Source organism: Pleurodeles waltl, chromosome 4_2 (assembly GCF_031143425.1).
Source record: "Pleurodeles waltl isolate 20211129_DDA chromosome 4_2, aPleWal1.hap1.20221129, whole genome shotgun sequence".
Lineage (NCBI taxonomy): Eukaryota > Metazoa > Chordata > Amphibia > Caudata > Salamandridae > Pleurodeles > Pleurodeles waltl.
In genome coordinates this window covers 818,326,568-818,351,822 of record NC_090443.1, presented here as the reverse complement: position 1 = coordinate 818,351,822, position 25,255 = coordinate 818,326,568, and the positions used below count along the sequence as shown (strand labels likewise).

Here is a 25,255-nt window from a genome sequence, read left to right as displayed (position 1 = left end):
TATTTTTAAATTGTGAGTTCAGAGACACCAACTACATGTTTATATCTGCTCCCAAAGGGAAACTCCACTTAAGACATTTAAAGGCAGCCCCCATGTTAACCTATGAGAGAGATAGGCCTTGCAACAGTGAAAAACGAATTTGGCATTATTTCACTATTAGGACATGTAAAACACATTACACGCCTAGTGGGCTTTATTCCATGGGACTGTGTGCGGATGTGTGCTGTGAGCGCTGTCGTGCTCCGGACACTGGTTTTCTGCATCTTGCATGGGAATGCCCTGAGGTTCATGCCTTTTGGGTGGAGGTTTTGCATATAATTGCTGAGGTGACTGGATCGGAGATACCCATTTCCCCCAAAGTCGCACTACTTGGGTGTGTGAATGAGATCAGTGGGCCTCATAGAAGGTTGGTGGGTCTGCTTCTGCTGCTGGCTAAACACAGAGTTGCTATGTGCTGGGGCAGGGGGCAAACACCACGTGGGTCTGAATGGTTGCGGGCCGCCGCCTTTTGCCAGGATCAGCTGATTATTTTTGGGGAGCTTCTGTCTGAAGGCTCTCGACCGAAGGATATTTGGGCTCCTTTGCGTGCTTACCTGGCGACCTTGAACAGGCAGGAAGAATGATGTGCGCTTGCTCGAGTTTTGATGTCCTGTCTCATTCCTCCTGATTGTGCTGTGGTATGTGCATGGCTGATATTGGCTGGTGCACTTCTGTCTGTGTGCTCTGACTGCCTTTTGCCTATTTCCTTTTGTTACTCTCTTTCTGTTGTTATTCCTGGCCTCGATATTTGGTTATGACATTCCTCCTGGACTTTACACGGGGACTGTACTGATTTTGACAGCTGATGATCTGGGGCGGTGCTGATAATATAGAACTTGACGCACATTGCGACTGAACTTTGTGCCCTGTTGAACAGTATCTACTTCGAGGCAGATGAGGGCTGTATTCTGTTACAACTTGTTTCTATAAATGCGGGGCCATTCTTGTTGCTCTTTGTTCTGTACTTATGCAATAATCAATAAATAAAATATTAAAGAAAAAAAAAAGATATGTCCCACCTTTAACATACACTGCACCCTGCCCATGGGGCTACCCAGGACCTACCTTAGGGGTGCCTTACATGTATAAAAAGGGAAGGTGTGGGCACGCAAAGTGGGTTCACTTGCCAGGTCGAATTGGCAGGTAAAAACTTTGCACACAGACACTGCAGTGGCAGGTCTGAGCCATGTTTACAGGTCTTCTCATGTGGGTGGCACAACCAGTGTTGCAGGCCCACTAGTTTGATTTGATTAATAGGCCCTCAGCACCTCTAGTGCACTTTACTAGGGACTTACCAGTAAATCAAATGTGTCAATCAAGGACAAGCTAATTACACATATATTTTACACAGGGAGCACTTGCACTCTAGCACTGGTCAGCATTTGGAAAGTGCCAAGAGTACCAAAAGCAGCAAAAACAGAGCCCAGCATACAGTCAAAATATGGGAAGCAGAAGCAAAAAATACAGGAGAGACCACGCCAAGGATGCCAGGTCTAACAGTATTGGTAATGGGTTGTGAGTGCATCTTCTGCACATTTAATGCAGCCAAAACGTTTCCCTATTGATTCGACCGAGGATCCATGTCAATGAAAGCCATTTTTATCTTTGCTTTCACTGCTTCCTTTTTGGTGGTGATTGCTTCTACAATTTTGCTAGGCACTTACATTTGTCCTCTTGTGGAAACTGGCATGTGCTTTCAGCTGCTGCTGGCTGTGATGCCAGCATATGCACTGTGCAGGACTGTATTCCTGTGCTGCGGGCATTGTCCCTATTGGCCCTCGGTTTGCCCACATTGCTCAGTCGAGTATGCTCTGCTCATATTAATTTGCATTTCTGGCTATCTGTTTGGGTGTGGTGTGTGCTGGCGGTCATCAATGGGTCATCTCCATTCTATTGGTGTGATTGGTTTCTGCTTTTGCCATCCATGATGAGTGTGTGCCCCTCCCACTGCACCTTCAGGTACTAGTTAGATCCAAACCGAGCAGTTTGTACAGTTTCAGCAGACCATGAATCTCAGCACACTGTGTCTTTTGTTATCCCATTTTAGTATAAAAATCCATTCCAGATGTGCCCCTAATCTTGTAAGCTTGTTGTTAGTTCGAGGATTAATGCAGGGGGTTTGCAATCTGTGAGTCCTATACAGCACAAGTCTGGTGTATGGGAATCCTGACTTGATCACTAAGATCAAGCAGCGCCCTTTGTGACCATCCACAGTAGTCCACCCAGATGGGAGGAAACAATACTTACTGGGAAACTTTGGAATTTTGTGCTAGAGTTCTCTGCTGTAGCAAGTGCAGTGTACCAATGTGTTTCCCTCAGTCTCTCCCAGCTGTGGACCAAATCTTTGCCATCCTCCATTTTCCATGCCCCTCTCCCATGCAGGATCCACACACTTCTGCAGTTGTCGTTGGTTGCACACCCAGAAGAGTAGGAATGTCATAGCTCCAAGGAGTATGCAGGGACAAATCTGTGTCCATCTCCTCTTCCTATTTACTCTAAGTTTCACCTGGTGCAGAAGTCTCCCACCCCACGTAGTTCAGGCCCCTGTTACCTCTGTGGCTAGTTCACACAATTTCAGTTCAGGGATGCCATTGCCTGAACAGGCCAAACTCCATCAGTTGTGTCCCACTGTTTGATTTGCTTTCCATGCTGTATCGTTGGAGCACAGCATAGCTTTAGCGTTTTGTATGGGAAGGGCTGCACCTCACCCTAACTTCATCCACAGAAGCTCCCAATACCCATCTTGCTGTACCCCAACCTCCCATGCACTCCGGGGTGGTCAGGAGATTTCATCCAGTAATTCACCCACTGTTTTCATCAAGGAAGAGTCTCCCGCTCCTCTCGCCCCAACACCACTCCCCCCCCCCCCCCCCCCCCCCCAAGACCCTCCTCGTCAATGCCGCTAGCTTGGGTATAAAATCACAGGATATACAGGCGAGTCAGGCAGCCCACTTGGAGGTTTAGAAAACATAACCTACTCCATCAAAGTCTTTGGACATTCATTTAAGTAAAACAGCAAGAAGGTAGATAGAGAAGGAGAAAAGACGGTTTATATCATGCTCAGAGTTCACCCACCAGTTGGATAAAAATCAGCTAAGCATTGTAGTCTCCAATACTCGCATTGCAGTTGTCAAATGTTGTGGAAATATTGCCCACAACCAGCATTTCTGAACCCTGCTGATTTGGTATCCAACTGCTGACTATATAATGGCAACAAAGAAACCCAAAAGGCAGGCTCCAATAATTTAAAAAATGTTGTGTTTAATTTCAAAGAACATATGTAGTCAGCGGAGGGAATTATTTTTGTTTTAATAATGTCATCTAAAAGTAAATCCTTAACTGCTTGGTTAGTGAAGTGAAGCATGACTAGGAAGGACATTTCTGTATCAGCCAGTCACTAACAAATATAGTCCTAGACAAAATAATGTGTAGCCTAAACCTAAACAAAAGAATAATTCCGATCACACTTTTTCAGACACACACCATGATCAACTACTCTCTGCTTCCCCAAAATCAGAAGTTGAATTGCTTCAGTTTAAAGCCACACGAGGCTCCCTATCTGAATGTTTAGCCTGTCATTCTGCAGGAAACTGCAATGACTAGACTGATGGAAATCAGAAGGATACATTCAGTCATATAATTATGGGTGGTACAACCCCACTAGATCACTGTCGAGGAAATGCAGACTTCTAAAAGTCTACTACATGATTTCTCAGATAAGAGACCAACATATGGGTCCACCTACAGGCAGGTAAATCCAGAAGTACGAGAATCATCTTTCCTTGAGCTGAAACACAACCTCTAAGAGAAGTTGACTTGGGGACAATAAAATAGACTCTCAGACTAGTCTATTAAAAGGACATTTCTTCTGAAACTGGTCTCTTGGAAACTGCCAGTGAGCATGTCCCCACCAGCTGATGATGTCTTTGAGATCTTACCTCACACAAATTCATTGAAGTTCTTCAACAAGACATCTGCTAGAAATTCAGCATTTTGTGTTTTGCAGTCCTGGATGTTTCATTACCACCATCTGTTGTACTTGTACCTTATGGCTTCACTGTAAAGGCTTCCCTAGCTTCTCAGACACTGCATTATTATAGTTCTTCTCACATTAGCCAGGATAAACTTTGCTGTGAAAGATGGAACACGTTTCTTCGGAGCCAAAAAAAAACCAACAAAAAAAATATCAAACTTCTGCTCCAGTATATCATGTTGTAGTGTCCTTTGTTGACAATTTCTCTTCAGCTGCCCAGTCACCAATGTGAGTAATACAAGACAAGAGGTGTTTCTACGAGAAAGAAGTATATGCAAACCTCGTACTGACAATGAGCAATAGACATGGGTCCTTTGAGGCTCAAATAGAGCAACAGTATTGAGATTTGCTTGTAGAAGGTAGGCTGCCCTCTGAAAGATAAACTGATGTTTGTGCCCTGCACCTAACTCATGCACCATCATTTCTTTTTTGAAGTAGATGTGAATTTTGTGCAATAGTATTTCTTTTTCCCCCACAGGCAATACTCACGTTTTTAACAACTGGCTTTGTTTTACTGCGTGAACTGTTTTTTTGTACTTTTATCGCCCTGGAGGCCGAAACAACGTTTTTAAAGAAATATTTTTGTGTAATATTACTGAAGTACCAAGTTCTTTACATAAAAGTGAACAATCTTTGAGACTGGTAGTACTTTTTTGCAAGAACTGGTTTTGATGAGCCATTCCTTCAGTTAACAATGCACAAAAAATGTCCTTCTTAGAGAGACATATGTTACAGTGTTTCTTAGACTGTGTTAGTCACTTTTCAGAGTAAATAGCAGCTTTTTAGATAAAGGGATTTCCTGTGTTTTTCAAAGAATTTGTATGCAGAAGTGTGTATTGTGTAAAAGCCTATTACACAACCCTAGACATCTTGAAGAAAATAAGGACATTTTTAATACACCAACCAACTTTTTACTCATCTGACTTTGATCTTGGGATCTGAAAAGAACCTTACCATATATTTTTCGTGTTTGTTTCTAGGATTAATGTTTGTCGGAGTATTTAGTGGTCGGACTACTATAAAAGCACAGAGACCTGTTAATTTCAGCTGTGCTGTTCCGGAAGCTAAACCAGGTAGATCAAAGAGACAACATTATTCAATTTAAAAAATAAACCCAAGCAAAAAAATATTCTGCCATCCTCTGCATAGGGGGTAAAGTTATGATGTTAGGTGAATCACAAACAAAAATACCAACCACCAAATTTCACTGACGGAATCCTAAATTACAAACAATGACACAGAACAGAAATATCCACACAAGGAAATATGAAGGAATGAGCTAGTAGCATCCACCTATAACTAGTCACCACAGATAAACAGATCACAGATTAAAATGACCGATGATATTACTTGTCCTCTTCTGAAATTGACACTGTTGACCACTCTACCTTCACCTACAAAATGACATCTCAAATGGAATTAACCTGAAACATCTTTCACTGGTTTCTTCCTACCTACCCAGGTTATTCACCTGGGCACTTCTAGCTCCTAGAAGATGTAATCACCTATGGAGTTCTATCTTGTTCTCAGTTATCTTTAACCTCTACATCCAACCCCCGGGGGCTTTACTCACACATAGCAACATTAAAATTCATCAAGACGCAGATGACACACAGCTACATTAGAGTCTTCTATGCTCCAGACCTACAATGCCTCAACTTTGCCTGCAAATCATCCAGACCTGGATATCCAGCATATACCGTAAGCATAACCCCAACAAAAAAGAATGCCCACTATTTACCAATTACAAGCTAGCCCAAACCTGGCTCAGCGACATGAACCTGAACGGATCTGAACTTCAATGTTCATCCAGTGTGAAGTCTCTCGTATTCACCTACACCGATCTCACCCCCAGGAACATACCATTCAGAAAACTAAGACTGTCTGCTGCAAGCTCTCTCTGCTAAAGAAAGTAAGATCACTGCTCACAGAAAGCAACTTCAGCACTGCCTTTCAAGCCCACATTCTCTTGCACCTGGATGGTGGCAACTGCCCTCCAGGGCTTCCAAGTCTCCGTCATGACTCACCTTCAAAGCATCCTTAACTCGGCAGCACGACTCTCAAAGGGCCTGAATACATAGGACCACATCACCCGAATCCTAATAAAACTCCACACTGTCCTTGTCCACAAAACCAGTTGCGTCATCTACAAAGACGTTGACACCCGCAGCGCTGTATGTTTCTCTGACACCTCACCATCTCTGCAAAAATGAAGGAAAAAAAAAAAAACAAGGCAACCTTCCCTATCTGTGCACCTAGAATCTGGAACAAAATCATCCGCACATCCATCAGCACTGCCACAACTCCGCTCCGTTTTAGGAAACAGTTGAAAACACACCTTTTTAACAGACACTACACACTGGCGCAGCAGCAGTCCACCTTCTTTACTGGAAACCCGTTACCCCTCCAATCATACATTTAATCTGCAGAGTGCTCAGCTGGTTTTCGGCTAGATTGGAGTTACATAAATACCACATACATAAACATTTACATGTGTGACTGGAGGTCCTCTGACAAAGGAGCCTCGTTATAAAAGCTGAGGGAATGATGAGCATAATCAGTGTAACGATGTAAAATAAAAGGCTGTTGTGCGCAGACTTTTCTTTACTGTCACTTACTAGGTAACAGCCCCCAGCAACAAACGAGAAAATGGGAACTTTATTACAAAAATGTCAAAGGTGCAGAACATATTAATAAATGTTTAGGGGTCACTCTGCATTATATAATCATGCTTTCCTTCTATTTGTCTTCCCCACAGATGGAAAAGTTCATAAACACAGTTTCACAGAAACCGGTTGGAAAGCAGAAGAGACAGTATAGGGGAATGCCATGAAATGAAACAGACAAAAAAACGCCTCAAAAAACATTAGCGAAGATAAAATGCTTCACATACCTTTAAATAACGATAAAGACAAGAGGTGTTGACACCAATGTCTGAGATTTTCAAACTACAGAAATGAATGTTTTAACTGTCGGAGGTCGGCATTCTGAGACAGTGTAACTCCTTAAAGGGATTAAAGTGTCAGCATTAAAAATGAACGGATGAAAAAAAAAATATTAGGAGAGTACTGTCTATCTGTACCATTCACTACTTTTTTTTATGTTATACTGTGAATTCAAATGTGTGGCAGCTGCAGGGATTTTTGGACTAAAAATGTGACATTAACTGCATTTTTCTTTAAAAATAAAAATCAAGTGTTGCTTGTTGGCAGTCCTAATTTCTCTGGGTCAATTCAAACAGGAACAGTTTTGTTTTGTGCAAGGTTCTAGCCATCTGGGCCCATGACTGGCTATAGGCCATTCTTTGTTGGAATCTTGCTAGCTTGTACTAGAAGCAGTGCTTAATTTGTGCTTGTTGTTTCCGGTGCTGAGCACCGGCACTTATTTTTGAGGGCCAGGGCTTATTCTTCTGCCTCAAGCATTTGCTGCGAGCAAAAACACAAATATGGGAAAGACGGAGGAAGAGAAAAACGAAAAAAGCGTCACAAAGGGATAAAGCAGAGAGCTGCAAGAGTGAGCTGTAGGGGCAGTAAGTGGCTGGCTTTATATGGATTGAAGAGGCCCGAGGTGGCTTCAGGATTACGCTGCCTCCATCGGCCGTGCTCGCAGATTTAATTGCAGCAGCTGCGTGTTTAGGAGGAGGGCTTTGAGCACCGGCACGTTTTTATTTACAAATTAAGCACTGACTAGAAGGTTCCAGGCTCACTGTTGAGCACAGGCTGTCAGGTATTACACTGTGGGTTCTGTCTTCTCTGCAATAGACTCCCCGTTGCCAGATACACCTGCGTTCAGTTCTACTTTCTCACATACAGTTTTCTTATAACAGAGCCAGAACTTTAGAAATGTCAGCCCATATATGTTAAAAGATGACAGATTCTATACAGTTAAAGTTCAAACCTATGCTTTACCGGGTTGGTAGGGTGAGGTGCGGGAGACAAAAGAGGTAAAAATACTCAAATGTAACTAACCTATGTCTGGTTATGATGCGTAACTAACTGCAGTATGACACTGAACTAATGCGGACATATGTTCCGAAACAGACATGCATTCTTTATTTGATGAGAGAGTCCAAATTAAAAAAAAAATATATACAAACAAAAAATAATAATCAGACTTTTTATTTTCTTGAGGCTGGGCCGCGATGTTAGTGGTAATATATCACATTTTTAACACAACAAAGTAATGAGAATGATATAGCGGTAAAGGAATGATATATTTTGTGCAAAAAGGCATGTGACTTCTCCTTAATAGTTTTTACTGGCATTAGGACATGGGGAGGGCAAAGCGGTGTCCTGATTTATCCATAAAGATGAGCTATTTTGTGGCACAGATCCAACCACTGAGCGGAAGACAGTTCACTCATTATGAAGCTGCGTCGGATAATTGAAGAAGATGTATTATAATATTTTACTGTAACAAACTTGTATGTTTCGTGGCTTTCTTTTAATCGTATTTCAGTTTTCCCTTAATTTTGTTCTCCTCCTAGGCATTATGGGACATTTTTTACTGAACATGTGTAGTGGGTACTGGGCTTCCTCTTGCAGCCTTCACATACCTCATACGATAATGCAGGCGGAGAGAAAGGTAGTCATCTATTGTGAACACGTGGTTGGGCGCAAACCATAACTTGTCTATTTCATCATACAGGCCAAACAGGTTGTGGCACAGTGGAGATATACCTAGGAAAAGAGAAATAACCGCATGAATCTTAAACAAAGACACTCACAAAAAACATGAACACACATAAGAAGTCAGGACAATTTTTGTTGTATCTCTACTACTATCTATGCAGGCATAATGTTATGTGATCCACCGAATACAGAACAAATTTCCATAAACATAACTGCTGGAAGAAGACACCACTGTATTTATTCTCTGCTGATGTTAGTGTGTATGTGCGCATATGTTGCTTTTTTTCCTGCGCGCACACGTCCACAATGGCCTTGCAGAGCTATTTATATTCAGATTGTTGGGAAATCCTATAAATGCTAAACTACCAAAATACAGTGCAACCAGTAGAATGGGCTTGCACACTCCATGAAACGAGAGTTGCTCTCATGTCGCGTCTGTACTTACTGCACTCAGTGGCTGCTTCGATGCATAGCTCCTCGACTGTGTATTTCCCGGCACTGTAGGTCAATGACGATTTCTCTGAAGCATAAAACGCTATTTCCAGTCCTTTGTCCGGAGTCGTCAAAAGCAGTTCATGCTTCTTGGAGCTTCTCATTTTCGCACAAAAAGCCATTGCCTGGCAGTCTTCATATGCCTTTAGGTCTGATTAAGAAAAAAAACAAAAATTCCTATAAATGTGAAGTTAAAATTTATAAATCGCGATTTATTACATAGTTCGACGTAAGAGTTAGACGTAAGAGACTGGCTTTGCAGATATCTGGAAATATAGCAAGACTGAGATTAAAACTGTTAGATGCGTTTTACAAGATTTCTTCCTACAAGATTAATTTGAGCATTTTTCGCTCCCACTTGTATGAGATTCTACAACGTGTGAAAATAAAATAAAAGCCATTATTTCTTTTCAAGAGCCCTGCAAAGCAATTAGAAAAAAACAGCTAAAATACGTGCTTATGATAAACAAAAACGTGATCTTGGCTCATGCTGTGGTTCTAGCACAAGAGGTAATTTTGTCCGAGGTAAGAAACGGTCGGTGCTGCAAGGGCTCCAAACACGAAAGCGCGACCCACCTCAACAGCTGTGTCTTGTTCCCACAATGCTGAATGATGTGCTGTCTGGAAATATATATATATATATATATATATATATATATATATATATATATATATATATGCAAAAAACAAAGGAGAACTCTGTGAAGTTCCCAATTTTAGGTGGAGAGCTGCTCTAGTAAGGAGCACCCTGCAACACCAGCGACACTCTAGATTTGCTCACCTCAAATGTCTGCTTATCTAGCAAAGTCTTAAAGCATAGGATTAGCACAGTGCTATCCACGGCGAGCTAGATAGTGACAAAGTATTTTGCCATTTGTACAGCAACATTTTTAAGCATAGGATAGACATAGTGTCATCCTTGCCGAGCTGTAAAACGACAAAAGCCATTTACCACTCCAGGCACAGTATTACAGCTATGGACTGGTCAAATACCATCCAAGCCAACCTGGAATGAGTAAAGCAACCCCTGACACGTGTTTCGCTCTCATTAGAGCTCTTCAGAGGCGTTTAGCTTTGTCCAGACACAAGGGAGCACCCAGTATAAGTCAAACTAAGGCCCTTTCAGGGATAGAGTGACGCATAAATTATGCAAAAAACAAAGGAGAACTCTGGGAAGTTCCCAATTTTAGGTGGAGAGCTGCTCTAGTAAGGAGCACCCTGCAACACCAGCGACACTCTAGATTTGCTCACCTCAAATGTCTGCTTATCTAGCAAAGTCTTTAAGCATAGGATTAGCACAGTGCTATTCTCGCCGAGCTAGATAGTGACAAAGTATTTTGCCATTTGTACAGCAACATTTTTAAGCATAGGATAGACATAGTGTCATCCTTGCCGAGCTGTAAAACGACAAAAGCCATTTACCACTCCAGGCACAGTATTACAGCTTTGGACTGGTCAAATACCATTCAAGCCAACCTGGAATGAGTAAAGCAACCATATATATATATATATATATATATATATTTTTTTTTTTAAACAAACGAACCCCAAGATACAGCTGTAGAAAAACTGCGCACCTCACAAAAAGGTCTGGGTTCTTTCAATCTGGTACTGTAGTTGGGTAGCATGTTACCGCATGGACATTTATATTAGATATGTATTTTTTATTAGTTTTGGTATATGTGAGAGTTTCCTTAGATTTAGTTTTAGGTCAGTCGGCTAACCTACAAACTCTGGAAGTCAGGGAAGAATTATTTAACAACCACATGCATTCCCTTGCTCCACTTCCGATTTTGCTGGGCAAAATCAGTGTCTAAATGAACCAAATAAGGTACAAAACTGCCCTTTTTTCAGTTTTTGGGCCATGGCCTACGTCAATGTTGTAACTGATTTCAAATTCCTTTACATTTTATCAACACAGCTGGTAGCGCACATGCGCACGCACACACAAGAGCATTCACATTTGGGGTTTTCTAAACCAGTATTTCTTAACCTTTTGACTTCCATGGAGAGCCACTTAATGATTACTGGAATCCAGAAACTCCCACTGAATCATTGTTGTAATCCAGGGACACCCCCCACTGAGTCGTTACTAGAATCTGGGGACCCTGGAGTTAGCAATTTTGATGATTTGAACTGCAAAACATTACACAACAATATGGAAACAAACATTCATCAAATACACAGAAGACATCTTTGTTGAATTCATTAATATATACCCCCCCCCAAAAAAAAAAACAAAAAAAAAACTTTAATTTCAATGGGAATGTTGGAGCTTTTTTAAAATCAACTGCGGCCACCTATCATCAGTACTATATTCTGTTTAATGCTGTGGCACTTCTCCCATAAATCAGTCTGAGGATTCAAATTGACTTTTTAGTCTCCAATTTCAAATTCCTTCATATTTACAGAACGTTTCAAAATGTAAAATTTTACTTCTTTATTTATGTACACTTTACTAATCTGTTAATATTTAATTTTCAAAGCAGTCACAGATCCCTTGAGTAGGTGTCGCAGACCGACAGGGTCCCCTTATCACAGTTTAATAACTTGCTCTAAACAAATTAGGAACAGTCGCACCTTTGGGCCGAAAGCCCAGGAAATTGAGCCAGAAAATCCCTGATGTGTTCTTAACCCTAGACATCATCAGTATTCAAGGTTGACTACTTGGCATCCCGTATCAGCATCTGTTAAATAGTCAACAATACAACCAGCTAGTGTCCAGAAATCCAGGGATCTAATCTGCAGCAAAATGCTACAACCACGTGATGGATTTCACCAATCAAGTCCACAGTCTAGCTGCATCTTTGCAACTCAGCCTCTTTAATTGCTTCTGTTTTCTATCACTTCTGTTTGCTTCCTAATGTAGAGGTTTAATGACTGGATGAGGTTTTGAAAAGCTTATTTTTGGATGATAAATTATTAGACGTTTGTTCCACTAGGGTTTATTGGTAATAGGTATGATGTTTAGTCTGTTGCATTAACTGAGAGGTTTGCAGTGCTTTTGCACCTCCTTGTAAAAGGTGGACAAAATCCAACTATACAAGCGTAGCTCCAGTATTATTTAAAGTTTTGATGGTGTGCAGTCGTCCTTGGATGGCAGCTCCTCGAGGTGCTCCATGGAAGGTGCCTTGTGTTACTTCCACCTCCTCTTATCCCTTTGAAACAAGGTCACTCAGTGGGTCAGAATCATTACTCTTGGGTCCAGAGATATGGAGTCAGTGTCGCTGGATTGTGGTTTCCCTATTACCTGTGTTACATTCACTGCATCCCTCCCTTGTTCCATCGCGCCCCAGCTTTGACACCTGCAGTAGGCACTGGAAGAGTGTGGCAGGGCAGTGAAGGTACATAGTGCTGTGGTACCTGGCTCTGTGTGGGGGGTCTTTAGGGCTTTCAGTGGAAAAATAAATGATCAGCATTATCTTGTAAATAACATTAAGCATGTAACCCTAATTGCAGAATAAATCTACTACTTGGGAAGAGGAAGTCAGAGAGGACAAATAAGACACTTTGGAAGTTGACAGCTTCATGCAGGAGCCCCGCAATACTCTGTCCGTGCACACAACAGCTTCAATAAACCCCAGGCAGTGTCAGCTGCAAACATATTGGGGAGTAGACTACTACAACCAAAAAGGGGCGCATTATTTCCGTTAGGGAGAATGTGATTTGGACAGCTGGATTTGTAGGCCACAGAAAAGTAAAAGAGTCTGCCAGCTCCGCTATTCCTTTGCTACTTGTCCAGTAAGTACATTTAAACAGCATAAATTACAGGACACAAGTCTCTGATAACTTCTGGTGACAGTCACCACATGACGTGAAAAATAATGCATCTGCTGGTGCGGTCATTATATTGTCCCTATTGCTCAGACACAGATGGCTCGGCAGCCTTTAACATTCTCTTCTTCATGGCAACTGGAAATACTCCAAAACGCACGGCTTTTTAAATCAGGTTCCTCCCTGCTTACTTGAGAAGTTTTTTGCTTGGCTCATACACTCCGGAGATGTGCCCGACTTCCTAAACTAAGTCGGAGCTCATGAACTTGGCCCATGGAATTACGCTACAGTGAAAACCCAAATGATGTGACATGGATGAGTAAAATATGGGGCAAGGACAGGCAAATTATGTTACACCACTGTTTTTTTATTAAACAACAACTGCAGCAATGTAGTGCAAATGATATTTATTAAATAGGTATCTCATTGGGCAGTATTTTAGAGGACATTAACAGAACTGGAGGAAAATCCTGGATATTCTGAACATTAGCTTGTACTCCCGTACAATCCCGGAAAAAAACAATAATTACATGCCAAAGAAGCTTAGTATGCAAATGAAGTTACCAAGCTTAAGCTTAAGAGTAAATTGAGAAAAATATATGCCCATAAAGAAAAAAAAAACACATTCATCGAGGCAACATGCCTCCGATAAACAATTGGTTAGAGAGTCCAAATCTTGACAGCTCTCTGAGCAAATCCAAAATGCATGTAATCTGACAAGAGGTATTTCACATAATTGAATATACAGACTCTAAAACCTTTGAAGTTGTTCCAATACCTCCCACTAAGCTCTGTGAAGATATTAGTTATATTTTATATGAATGCTGAAAATGCAGAGTTGTTGTTAGGGCTATCTAAATTTAGGATGGACGATAACAGTTACTTAAATGCCAAAAATCTGCAAGGCTGCCTTAACCGACGCACTGCGGGGTGGTCAGTACTTTTTGGAAGTTAAATCCCCTTAAAATAGAAAGCCTTTTAACCAATAGTTCAGATATCTAGAGCAAGTTAGACTGGGTCCAGATTACAATCCCTGTACATGAGCCTGCTTCTGGAAGGCAATATGTCCTTCTGGAATGCAATGTGTCTTCAAAAACGTACCTTTCCAAGTTGCTTAGCTCTAATGCTTCCTAAAAAGTGAAAAACAGTATTCTTCCATTTATCGATTTTAGATGGCAGTGGAATACATCTACTATGTGCAGCCAAACCAACTAAATTAGAACCTTTTGCCTGGTTGAATTAATATGTGTATAACAAATTGAAACGTGTTTATCTGAGGCAAAAATGGGAGTATTTTCAGGACCCATCATTTCCAAAATATATTTAAAGCTGATATTTGAATGATAAATCATGCAGCATTGGGAGACTTATTTCTAACATCATTCCCTTTGTGCTAGGGGCAGTGAAGCTGTGGCTGTACATATTATGCTTGTAGAGGTATTCCAAACTGACAAAGCCTTTTTAGAGTTGAGCGCAAAGCGCTCCGTCCCCTGTTGTAATCTCTCTTTGGGCTTCTAACCACACCCATGTCACGTCAGTCACTTTCATTTGTTCGTGGGCTTGCCTTTTGAAATCCGCTTGCTTTCATTAGTGAAAGGCATGCATACGTCATGCCTTTTCCAGTGTTTAGCCCTCCTCAAGTGCATCGACCAACTACTGAAAACATACAAGGCTCGATGTTTTGCGTCTAGTTTCTGGACTACTTTTTCTCTGTATTTCGCAGCGCGATCTTTCTGGGCAGTAGTCGAGCTCTTTGCATGACATCAATCCCGTCACATAGGTCATTGCACTTTTGCCGGTTACATAGCTAATTGCACTTTTGCCGGTTACATGGATAATTGCACTTTTGCCGATAGGTTTCTCTGCGAGGGAACTTTTATTTTCCTTTGAGTGTCTGCTTTGCGCTGATGGCTGCCATCGGCTCGCTTATGTGTAACTTTTACTTTCCAGTTTATATGGCAAGAAAAATCCAGTTATGTGAAGCTGTTTTACTTTTTCATTTTCAATTTATGTGGCATGAAAATTCTGGTTAGGAGTTTACAATGCTAATAGCTCTAACTCGAGCAAACGCGAGACGCATTGCATTGCAAATGCTTGTTTTACATTACTGCTCGAAATCCTGCACTGAGGTGATCATGGCTGGTGATCTTGAATAAGGTGGCCACTAACGTACTCTTGTCTGAAGTGTACAGCACAGATCATTTTGGTAGCTCAGGATGATTTTCATTGAATAAAAGTAGCTCTCATTAGTCAAAAGATTGGTGACTGTTGCTCTACAGCAACAAGAAACTTTGCAAAACTAGTAGAACGTCACGTAACAATTACAACGTATTTGAGATTCTTCTAAAGTCTGATAACCCTATTAAAGTAATTGCAGTTTGAAAACAGTACCACTGATGGCAACTTAAAATTGTATTGAGTGAAACAAAAACATCATGACAAAAACGTGATATTTTTTTCCATACTGTCTGAGTTACATTTGAGTAAATGCATTTTTTGGCCTGCCCTAATAGTGCAGATGTTGACAGACAATTACGTAAGCATCACTAAGAAAGATTTTGCCACCACCCATTTGCTGACAGCCAGGAGTACATGTTTTGATTGGGCAGAAGTTGTGTGCTTCCACAAAAAAATGCTTGCCTGCCACTGCAGCTGTGAACATTTCATTTATACAGCTGGCTAGTCTGAACTTTCAGGGGCACACACATGACACTGTAATGCTGTAAAAGTCATTAACAACATAGATGTTTAGGTCTGGCTTGGCAGTGCAACTGCCACCTTACTTTTTAACCTACACCATTATTATCTAACTTTCCTTTGCATCCACACAAATACATATTTATTTCCATGCTATTTACTTGTAATGCTTCACATTACCCTATTCCAGTGTTTCCTAAACTATGGGTCGTGGGCTGATTTTTGCTGAGTTACAAAAGTCAGAGCAATAAATAGAGATGCTTTTAAATTCTGTGATTAACTTGTCACATATGCTGGTGATTCAAATACAGAAGTCAAAAGTCAGTCTACTTTATTCTTTTAACATGGGAATTTGTGTTTACTTTTCTTTCTCTAATGGCAAAGCAAGAGGAGGTTTTAAAGTGAGTTAGGTGACAAATGTAAGATGTTTTTTGTAATACACAACAAAATGTAAATACCTGTAAATTAACTGTATGCAGTTTAGGAAAGCAAAAATGAAGCACTTTGTGTAATTCTGAAGTCTGCTAGAAACAGAGATTTTAATAGAATCAAAACAAATCAAGACACTTGGTGATGCACAAATACATATCAACAGAAACTTGATTTCCATACATTATCATGTGTGTGCTGTATAGTTTTATCAGTAAAATTTAATCTGTGTGGAAATCTAGTGGCCATTTCAATGGGAAATGTACGGTCTGTAAATGACAATAGAATGCTTTAATTACATTTAAAAAATCGCTCCTCATCATGTCCAATAAGGGCAGATATGTTGCGAAAGTTTGTTGTTCTAAAAAGTGGGTCATGATTCTTAAAGGTTTGGGAATCACTGTCCTAGTCTATTAAATGGGATTGTTCACACTATCTGGACAATCATCACAACCTTATGTGAAAAGCTGATAACAGCGATGAAGTTTCAAGCTGAGCATTGCACCCTGTGTTTGGCAACTTTTCATAACATTTATCCGTTTGAGCTACAAACAATTTTTTTTTTCCTTAAATCTGTAAAATTAAAGAATCTGCAGAACTAAAAGATCTGAAGAATTAAAATATGCAGTTTATGTAGCTGAGTGTGGATTAGGAGCCACATATTTACACAGAAAATGATGCAGATGCACATTTGTGTTTTTTCCCCCAGAGACCGTGCTCATTAGTTTAGTTGATGCTGTGGAGACTGTCAACATGAAACAAGACCTCCCAGGCAGACTCATGAGTTATTTGATTGACTAAATTGGCATTTCATACTCTTGGGCCCTTCGGTGTAAAGATGTGATTAGACATAAGGATGATATGGGAAAATAGGTCGCTAGGCAAAGCAATAAAGTAAAAAAAAAATCAAAAGGCAAATGAAGAATTTAAAGTTGGAAATAAATAGTTTTGTACACTATGGATATCAGAAGGAGTGGCAAACCACAAAAAGTACAAAAACAACCTTGCTGACGACTCAATCAAAAGCACTGATTCAACCCTTGGGTGTCCAAACAATCTTGTTCAGCTGCTACATTAATTTTCTGCCATTTTATGGCACTTTTACCAAAGTGCGTACCTTCAACATTTTTGTAGACATATCACTATTATTCAGAAGAAATTGAATTGGTACTCCTACACCAACCTCACAAGAACGAAAAGCACAGTTGATTTTGCCAGGATTCAAGCTAGTACCCCTACTGATCACAGAAAAATGTAATTAAAAAACACGCAATGCACTTAACTATCTTAAAGGAAAAACACATAAAACGGGAAGCAAACTGCACAAAGATACTTTCGGAATCACTGGTTCTTAACAAACAGCCGCGTAAAATGGGGAACTAGTTCTCCGAAGAAGTGGAGGCAACAGCAGTGGAACTAAAACTGCATCTAGGAGGCTGAGGGTCCTTACTGGCGAAGCCAAGGTAAGAAGCAGGAGCAGAAGATGCTTCGCTGTCAGCCGCCCCCTGCCTGGAATCAAGTTTATTCCAACATGTTGTGAACAGTGAGGCAGCAGCAAGCACAATGCATGGGAAATAGATGAATATGTTTCCGGGAACTCTCGCGACCCCCACTGCCAGCACTTCAAGTTATTGTACTTTTGCTCCAGTCTATAATTCATGCTTTCAATTACTGCAGCTATTCCAGGAATATCAGGCATTAGGAAGAAGGATTTCACTCATGATAAAAATACAATAATCAATGCCTGCTCAAAGAGTGCTCATTCAAAGATAACAACAGATTGTTTTCCTTCCAACATTGAGATCTTTAGACAGTGGATTCTCCTCTTCACAAAAGATAACTGCATCTCCCAAAAGCCATGCTGACAACTGTTTTCCTAAATTATTTGTTTTTACCGTTTTCACAATATATTTTCCCTTGCAGAAGATGTGAGCTGGGGGATACGTATTCTTTGTGTGCCGGTGAGAGGCAAAATACACAAATTATTTTATCTTCCTTAGCAGGTAAAGCACACAATTTACATTGCAAGAAATGACCTGACCTAGACAGTGTCTGTCAAGAGGCCTGATTCTTTCACCGTGATCAGAAATATGAGAAAGCAACAGCCATCTTGAAAATATTGATGCACACAAGGCTTGTTTTCGTGTGGGAATATTTAATCTCTTAAATAATGTTTATAGCCTTGCAAGCAAGAAAATGGCAGTATATTTATTTGGGCAAAATCTGCCACCCGTAGGGCATGACTTCCCAGACCTTCCCATAGCACACCGGTCAAGCTTAGCTTTGTGGAAGTGTGTGGTCAGGGCGGGGCGGCCAGGCATACGGTTCTGCCCAAACAGCCCACGTTTCTCGCCACCTGTCCCGGCAAATTTCAATAAATTTTGCAGATGTCCTGGTTTTCAGAGAGGGACGACTTAACACAGATGAAGGCCAAATGTTTGAGGCAGAATTAGTTAGCAGCACATAGTAGAAAGCAAATCACTTAAAGATGCTGCTGGATGTAATGATGCATTTTAATTCCCCTTAGTGCCTCACTGTCAACGATGGTGAGCAACACCAAGTCACTCAGTGCCTCCTGGTCCAGGCAAAATTTGAAGCCTAGTTCTAGGCTTCCGGAATGTCCCGTTTTTTAATTCTCAATACCCACATCAGTCCTTAGCTATGCAATACTGGATGGACACTTTAAAATATATTAAGAAAGCACCCGTCGCTTGTGTAATGATGAACCAGAACCAAGACTCAAAAAAAAAAAAAACATCACTTACACAAATAATAATAATAAAACTCTTACATAAGTGTTGTTTGTAATAGGACTAACATTATGGAAAGTGTGATGCAACTAAAATGGCACTAAGCGGACCCCTGGAATGCTATAGAATGATTTTTCATAAATGTAGCTCCAAGAAACACAGAAAGCAAATCACAGCCCAGTCCTCCTTTTCACCTTTACATCAACCTCCCACCAGTGGCGCTCCAGGTCTCGTGCATTCCTGCAATGAAACGGTCTGCTCTGGTCTCGGATGGAGCGACTGGGGAATGACTAAGGAGCAACTATTCTCTGTCAAGCCACAGTTATTATGTTTCTTTCGATCACACGCATCAGCAGTGTAGAGTACACTGATGGTACTTGCTGCATCCCAGGACACATGCAGATACAACCACAGAGGAAAAAAACTGTGCATGACCAGGCAGCAATACAATAATCAAGAAAGGAGCATAGGCTGTTGAGAGCAGTCCTACTTACGCGAGGGACAAGGCAGATTCGTACAGCAGGTATAAAGTAACATGAGAGAGCTAACAGGGTATTCAATAATACAGTTGAATAAGGTCTTCAACAATACAGTTGAATAAGGTCTTCAACAACAGTCATTAACAAATGCTTTTCACAATAAATAAATCAGGCCTACTGTCGCTTCCGTAACTTTTCATATTAAACGGTCCAGACCTTGGCATCGGACATAACCTTTCCCAGTAAACTTATCAGGCCCACAGCTTTTATAATTGGCTTGTCACCGTAACCAACTCAGGCCTACTGTAGTGAGTGTAAGCTTTCCCACAAAGCAATTTTCAGACATACAGCAATAAAATAAAAAATGTACAGAATATTACAGTTGCCAAAGAAAACTACTCTCTCTTTTAAGAGAGTTTAATAAGGAATATTATCGCCATACCAATATTCTATTCCATATGTTTGTCAGAGGGTATCCCAAAGGTTTGTCAGAGGGTGTAAGCACCACCAAAACCCTTGCCTACTACAGTGATCTGCACAATTACATGTTAAAAAAACTGCATGCACGAGTTGACTTAACATAAACTGAGTTGAACAAGGGAGATCGTGAATTTGAAAATTATTTTTCGGGTCTATGCCGGACTGGTAGAGAGTCCCATAGAAGTGCAGCACGTCAAATGACAACCAGCCGCCACTGTACTTAAAAATCATCTTATAAACCAATGGGGCCTAGAACTTTTTTTTTTTTTTTTTTTGCAGTGATGTTTCTTATTCCAAATCTCGTGGGTGAGGTTTCCAAAGTTCACACTGATTTCCTCTTTAATCTCTGACTAAAAGAAAGTCCATATGAATGCATTCAATAGCAGCCAAATGTGAGCCACCAAGTTTATATTCATCCAGCAGTGATATATTAATAGATCTCAAACAAAATGAATAACAAACTCCCATAAGCATCTCAGCGGTATTGTGTTTCAAAAAATGTTTTGAGGACTTTCCAAGTTAACATGACAATGAGCTACTGGAAAGCACCAGCATGAGATATCGGTCACTTAACATTTTAAACAAAAATTAAATGACATAGTGAAAACTGTTAAAGCTACAAGATGTTTGATTAGTATCAAAACCTGCGCTTCAGATGTACTGTACGAAAGTGGAGTATGATGTGGTGTGGGGGTTAAGTCCTCACCATGTAATACTCCCCCAATACCCTAGAGATGATCCTTGGATTCACACTAGTACATCCTTAGCTCAGTCTTGGTAGTGTGGCAAACAGCGATCAGGCTTTAGAGGAACATGTGCTAAGCATTTCACAGCACAAACATGGACAATAAGACACAACTCGAAAGTAATCCGACACCAATTTATAGAAATAGAGCTTATTTTTATATAAATCTAGACACCAAAACAAACAGTATTGGTTCAGGAAACCAGAGATAGCAATTTTAGAAGCAACAGAAAATCACTGCAGAAATGGCATTTAACGTTTTATTGAAGTCAATAGCAAAAATGCACTTAATGAACAAGTTGGACGGAACTCTTGGGGGGGGGGGTAAATTAGTATAGTCCCTGGGACCAGATCATGACAGTCAGAGCAGTTTTACCTGGCCCATGTAGTCTGGGTGCAGAGTGGTTCTGGCTGTCCGTGGTGCTGAATGGGACTCGCATTGATGTAAATGGCAGGGATGCTACTGACGAAAAACTACCAATTGGGGATTGAGCTGCGGGGAACCCTGGCAGGGTTAAGCTAGTGCAGGCCATGGGACCAGGCCACAACAGTCAGTTCATTTCGAGCAGGTCCTTGGGGTCTGGTTGCAGAGGTGCCCTGACTGTGGTGCTGAACAGGGCTTGCACCAAAGCAGTTTTACCACTGGCACATCGTCGCTGAAACAGGAGATGCAAAATCTCAGCTGGGGCTGGGTTGTAAATATCTGATGTGGGTTGCACGCTGTGCCCTACACCTGCAGCTTCGAATAAAGGTGTAAGTCATGCTGGCGACCAAATCCTTTGAGAAGTAGCACCTGTCAAAGGGAGTGAGGTAGCAGTTTGGTGGAAGGCTGGACTACACTCCCAGAAGACAGTGGACCACTTGTTTTTCGAAAATCCTGCAGTGGGCTCGATGGCCAGTGTGACTTCAGATTCAGCAGTCGTTTTTACCTGCAATTTGCAAGAGACTAGTGCCAATAGTCTAACTGAGACTGACAGTGTTTCTAGCTTTCACAGGAGTCCCTCTGGTCACGAGTGATGAGTTTCAGCCAAGGACAAAGGTCGATCACGCAGGTCCCAGCCTGCTGTCTCAGGGACAGAGATTCCCTCTTTTGCTTTGGAGCGGTGGGCAGAGTCCGGTTGTCAGAGAAGCAGAGCTTCTTCTGGTCCTTCTTCGAAGTAAGTTGGTCAAATCTGAGGCTCTGGTGTCAGGTGTGACCCTTAAATCCTGGATTTTAGGGAGTTGGGGTGTGGAGACTAGTGACCAATGGGCAGCTGGCTCCTACAGCTAATCCCCCCCTGAGGTAAGGACATCCAGTGGGACAGGTCATCTTAAGCTACCCAGAACCCTCTATTCTGCCACTCCTAAAATGCCAGAAATTAAAATTTAGTGCATTGACCGGGCTGCTCACCTAGAGGTGTGGCCAGCCTGCTGGGGGTGTGCACAGTCTTGCATATCTAATTTCCCTCCTGACCACAAGCAAAAGTGCCTGGGGGCAGAGGGAGGGCTGTTTCCTCGCTGAAGGACAGTGCTGATTGCTTTCAGGTGCGGCGAAGCCTTTGAAGCTCACCAAACTGATGGCTCTATTCACTACCCTGGCTGAGAGGAGGTGTGACCTCCTTCCTGCTTCAGCCTATTGTTCTGACCTCTCAGAGCAAACAGGATGCCTTACAGGAGTTGCAGAACTCTGTCTGAGTAGCAGCAAGCGCAGGAAGAAGCAAGGGCTGCTCGGTCAGAGCACAAAGAAGGGTGGTAAAGGGGGGGACCAGCACTAGTGTGCCAACTGGGTGCATGCCAGCTGCCCCTCGCCACAAGAATCGTGTTGGAGGAGAGAAGGCATTTTTTTTGACACCCCATCTCAGCATATCTAGGCGGTACCATCATGGAGCTAGCAGCCCTGGCAAACGGGGGCTTGAGGCCCATGCTATCCTATGGACCAGCCTGTACTTATAGTGTACCTTAATGGAAAGGATGCTGTAGAGACATGGAAGCTTGTGCTTACATGCCTGCACCTTAAATATAATGCACCTTGCCCTAAAGACCCCGCCTCCTGGGCTGCAGAGGCCTATCTTAGGGGTGTCTGACATACACATAAGGCAGTACACATACGACTGTGCTACTCTTGATGAGGGCACAGTCAAATTCAAGCAGTGGACACTGCCCTGGCAGTCTACAATGGAAGGCCTGTCATCAGTACTTTATGAGGGTCTCTCAGGGTGGCACAAGTTTGTGTTGCAGCTCTGGGGAGCCCTTTACCACCTAAGCCCTAGGTACCATCTACCAGGGCCTTATAAGGAGGTAAAGTCTTGCCAATCAGGAACTGACAAGTCAACATAAAAACTTAGGGAAAGAACATATACACTTGGGCCTAGTCAGGAGGACTCAGTGCACTATCAGTGTCAGAAAACCAGCATTTAGGGGTCCAAATGGGTGCGAAAAGTGGGGGGCAACTGAAAGAGCCCACTTTTCTTACATGTACGTTTCAGAAGAAATCTCCTTCTGTCAGCTGAATACTTGGAATCAAAGTTAACAACAATGCATGCTTAAACCACTGGAGGAGCCTGGCTATAAGAAAATTCTTACTTGTTAGGTCTACCTTGACAGAGCAGCTGTTGTCAGAGCTTATAAGACCAACAGATGAAAAAGAGAAAAATATGTCAAGAAACTACTTAGACAGGGCCTTAGGCTCTCCACATGATACCCTGAGTATAGCATCTGATGAGGTAGAAGTTAGGTTAATGTGCCTAAAGATTGTCTTTACAAGCAATGCTTCACAATGAAACGACCAACACAAACATTTATTAGATAATTTCTCTAAGATGGCCGCTGTCAGTCTGATGACAGTGTGATACTGATATAATTTTAGCCAGGAGGATTACCCTTTCAATTCAATGTGGCTTGTGCTGAATGTTGCTTAATCTTTGCAGTCTTACTACAGACAACACCAGCTGTCAGGTGGGAAACAGCATGATACCATTCTCCACAGAGCCAATCCTTGCTCAAGAGTGGAGGGTGTTTGTGTCAATATCTGTTACCTTGCTCCTGTTTGTTGCTTTCCTTCCTTTCTGTGTTTGAAACATCCACAGGAGCTTTTTAGTTTTGTCGTGGGCAGATTTGTCATTTTTTTTGTTCCAAATGGAGCACTGCAAACAGAGCCACAGTTAACAAGCTTTTATATAAAGTTAAACAAGACTGTTGGTTTTACTTTGAAAGTGTGGTGCTGATTTCTATTTCAGAGATATCCAGGCTCTGTTCACTGGTCTTCCTTTGCATACCTTCCTGGCTGATACTATTCTTTGGCCAAAGGGACTCCTGCATCTTAGACAATCATATCAGAGATTTAAGGTCATGCAATAAAAGACCTGGTCAAAGAGTCACATGCACACAAAGGACACGGGTACTGCGCTGACAAGTTGCCTTTAGTGCCCTGCATGTGACACTTGACACTAGTTTATCTGAATGGTCACATGCCTGAATACTGCAAAACGGTTTAAACAAAATGGATGCTGGGGCTTGTGATGCCAGTTAAACATATGTTGTGGCTGGGTAAGAAGGGTTGGACGATTGCAGCTTTGTTTCTAATATAGAGGTCATGTTAAATTATCGGAGGAAAGAACAGGCATGCGCAGAGGTGAGCTTAGGTCGTATGAACCAAGAGACATCAGATTGTATGTCAGAGCTGCTTCTTTTCAAATGTTCCCTGGAGTGTGTACCTCATGGAGACATTCAGTTGAGATACTCTCCGAGCTGTGAGTACCCCTTTTTATGAGGTATATCACCCTGTCGGCCTTAGGAATTCCTCTTCTGGGTTCAGCGATGTAATGCACTCCATGTGCTGAAAATTTCTCTCTTCTGATTATACCTTAATCTTTTAAAACAGGGCCCTTAGCCTGCCCCCAAAGGGGAGGTCATGGGCTAGGGTTGTGTGGGTCAACTGAGGGAGATCAACACCCACTTGTAGACAGCAAGGATGGACCAAGGAAAAACTGGCACTAGCCAGGATGGCAGAGTTGCCCCCAGGCTAAGGAAGTATTGACACCTACTTCCCACAACAACCAGCCACTTCAAAGGCCAGTTGTCACACCATTGGCAGGACATAGTGGAAAGCAGAAGGTATGCAAACCCTCACAGCCTTGCTGAAATTTACCACTGGAATCTAGAAATGCAACTCAAATGTCAGATTGGCTTGATTCAAACTCTTGCTCAGCTTCATATGCCTCCTTCGAGGAGGCACTGGACTAGTAAGGCAGTTGGGAAAGGTGCCCTTTTGTCAAACGTGCATATCAAGTCACCTTTCGGTCTACTAATGGTTCACCCTGACAGCTTCTAGATTTTAGGATTTCAGCTCACCAACAAATGTTATTTTGATAGATGCATGCCCATGGGTTGCTTGATATCATGTGCTATATTTGAAAAAATCAGCTCCTTCTTAGAGTGGACCATTGTTAAGGCAGAGCTCCCAGGAAGAAAACTTCACTACTTGGACGATTTTCTTTTTGTGGGCAAAAGTGGTACCATTGAATGTAGTGCCATATCGGACTCACAATAAGACACACCCCCTTCAAGGAGGCATTCAAGATAGAATTTTTGAGGCATTCTGGGTATCAGAGCTGATGGCTTGGGAAAGGGAGGACAGCAGTTTCAGGGCCTTGAGTGTCAATGACATTAGAATGGATAATCTTTGCATCAACAAGCATGTGGACTTTTATAAAATATGAACTTGTCCA

General features: G+C 41.8%; 1 protein-coding gene across 3 annotated transcripts in view; it reads right to left on the bottom strand.

The window, feature by feature from the left end:
- Nucleotides 1-25,255, bottom strand: part of JAK1 (Janus kinase 1) — a 481,031-nt gene that overhangs the window by 312,950 nt on the left and 142,826 nt on the right. For all 3 annotated transcript variants that reach the window (XM_069232503.1, XM_069232505.1, XM_069232504.1), the window contains exons 2-3: nucleotides 9,149-9,346; nucleotides 8,628-8,751 (exon numbers count right to left, since the gene is read on the bottom strand). In XM_069232503.1, the coding sequence (XP_069088604.1) occupies nucleotides 8,628-8,751; nucleotides 9,149-9,317 (293 nt within the window). In that variant the 5' untranslated portion in view covers nucleotides 9,318-9,346. The remainder of the gene's footprint in view (nucleotides 1-8,627; nucleotides 8,752-9,148; nucleotides 9,347-25,255) is intronic.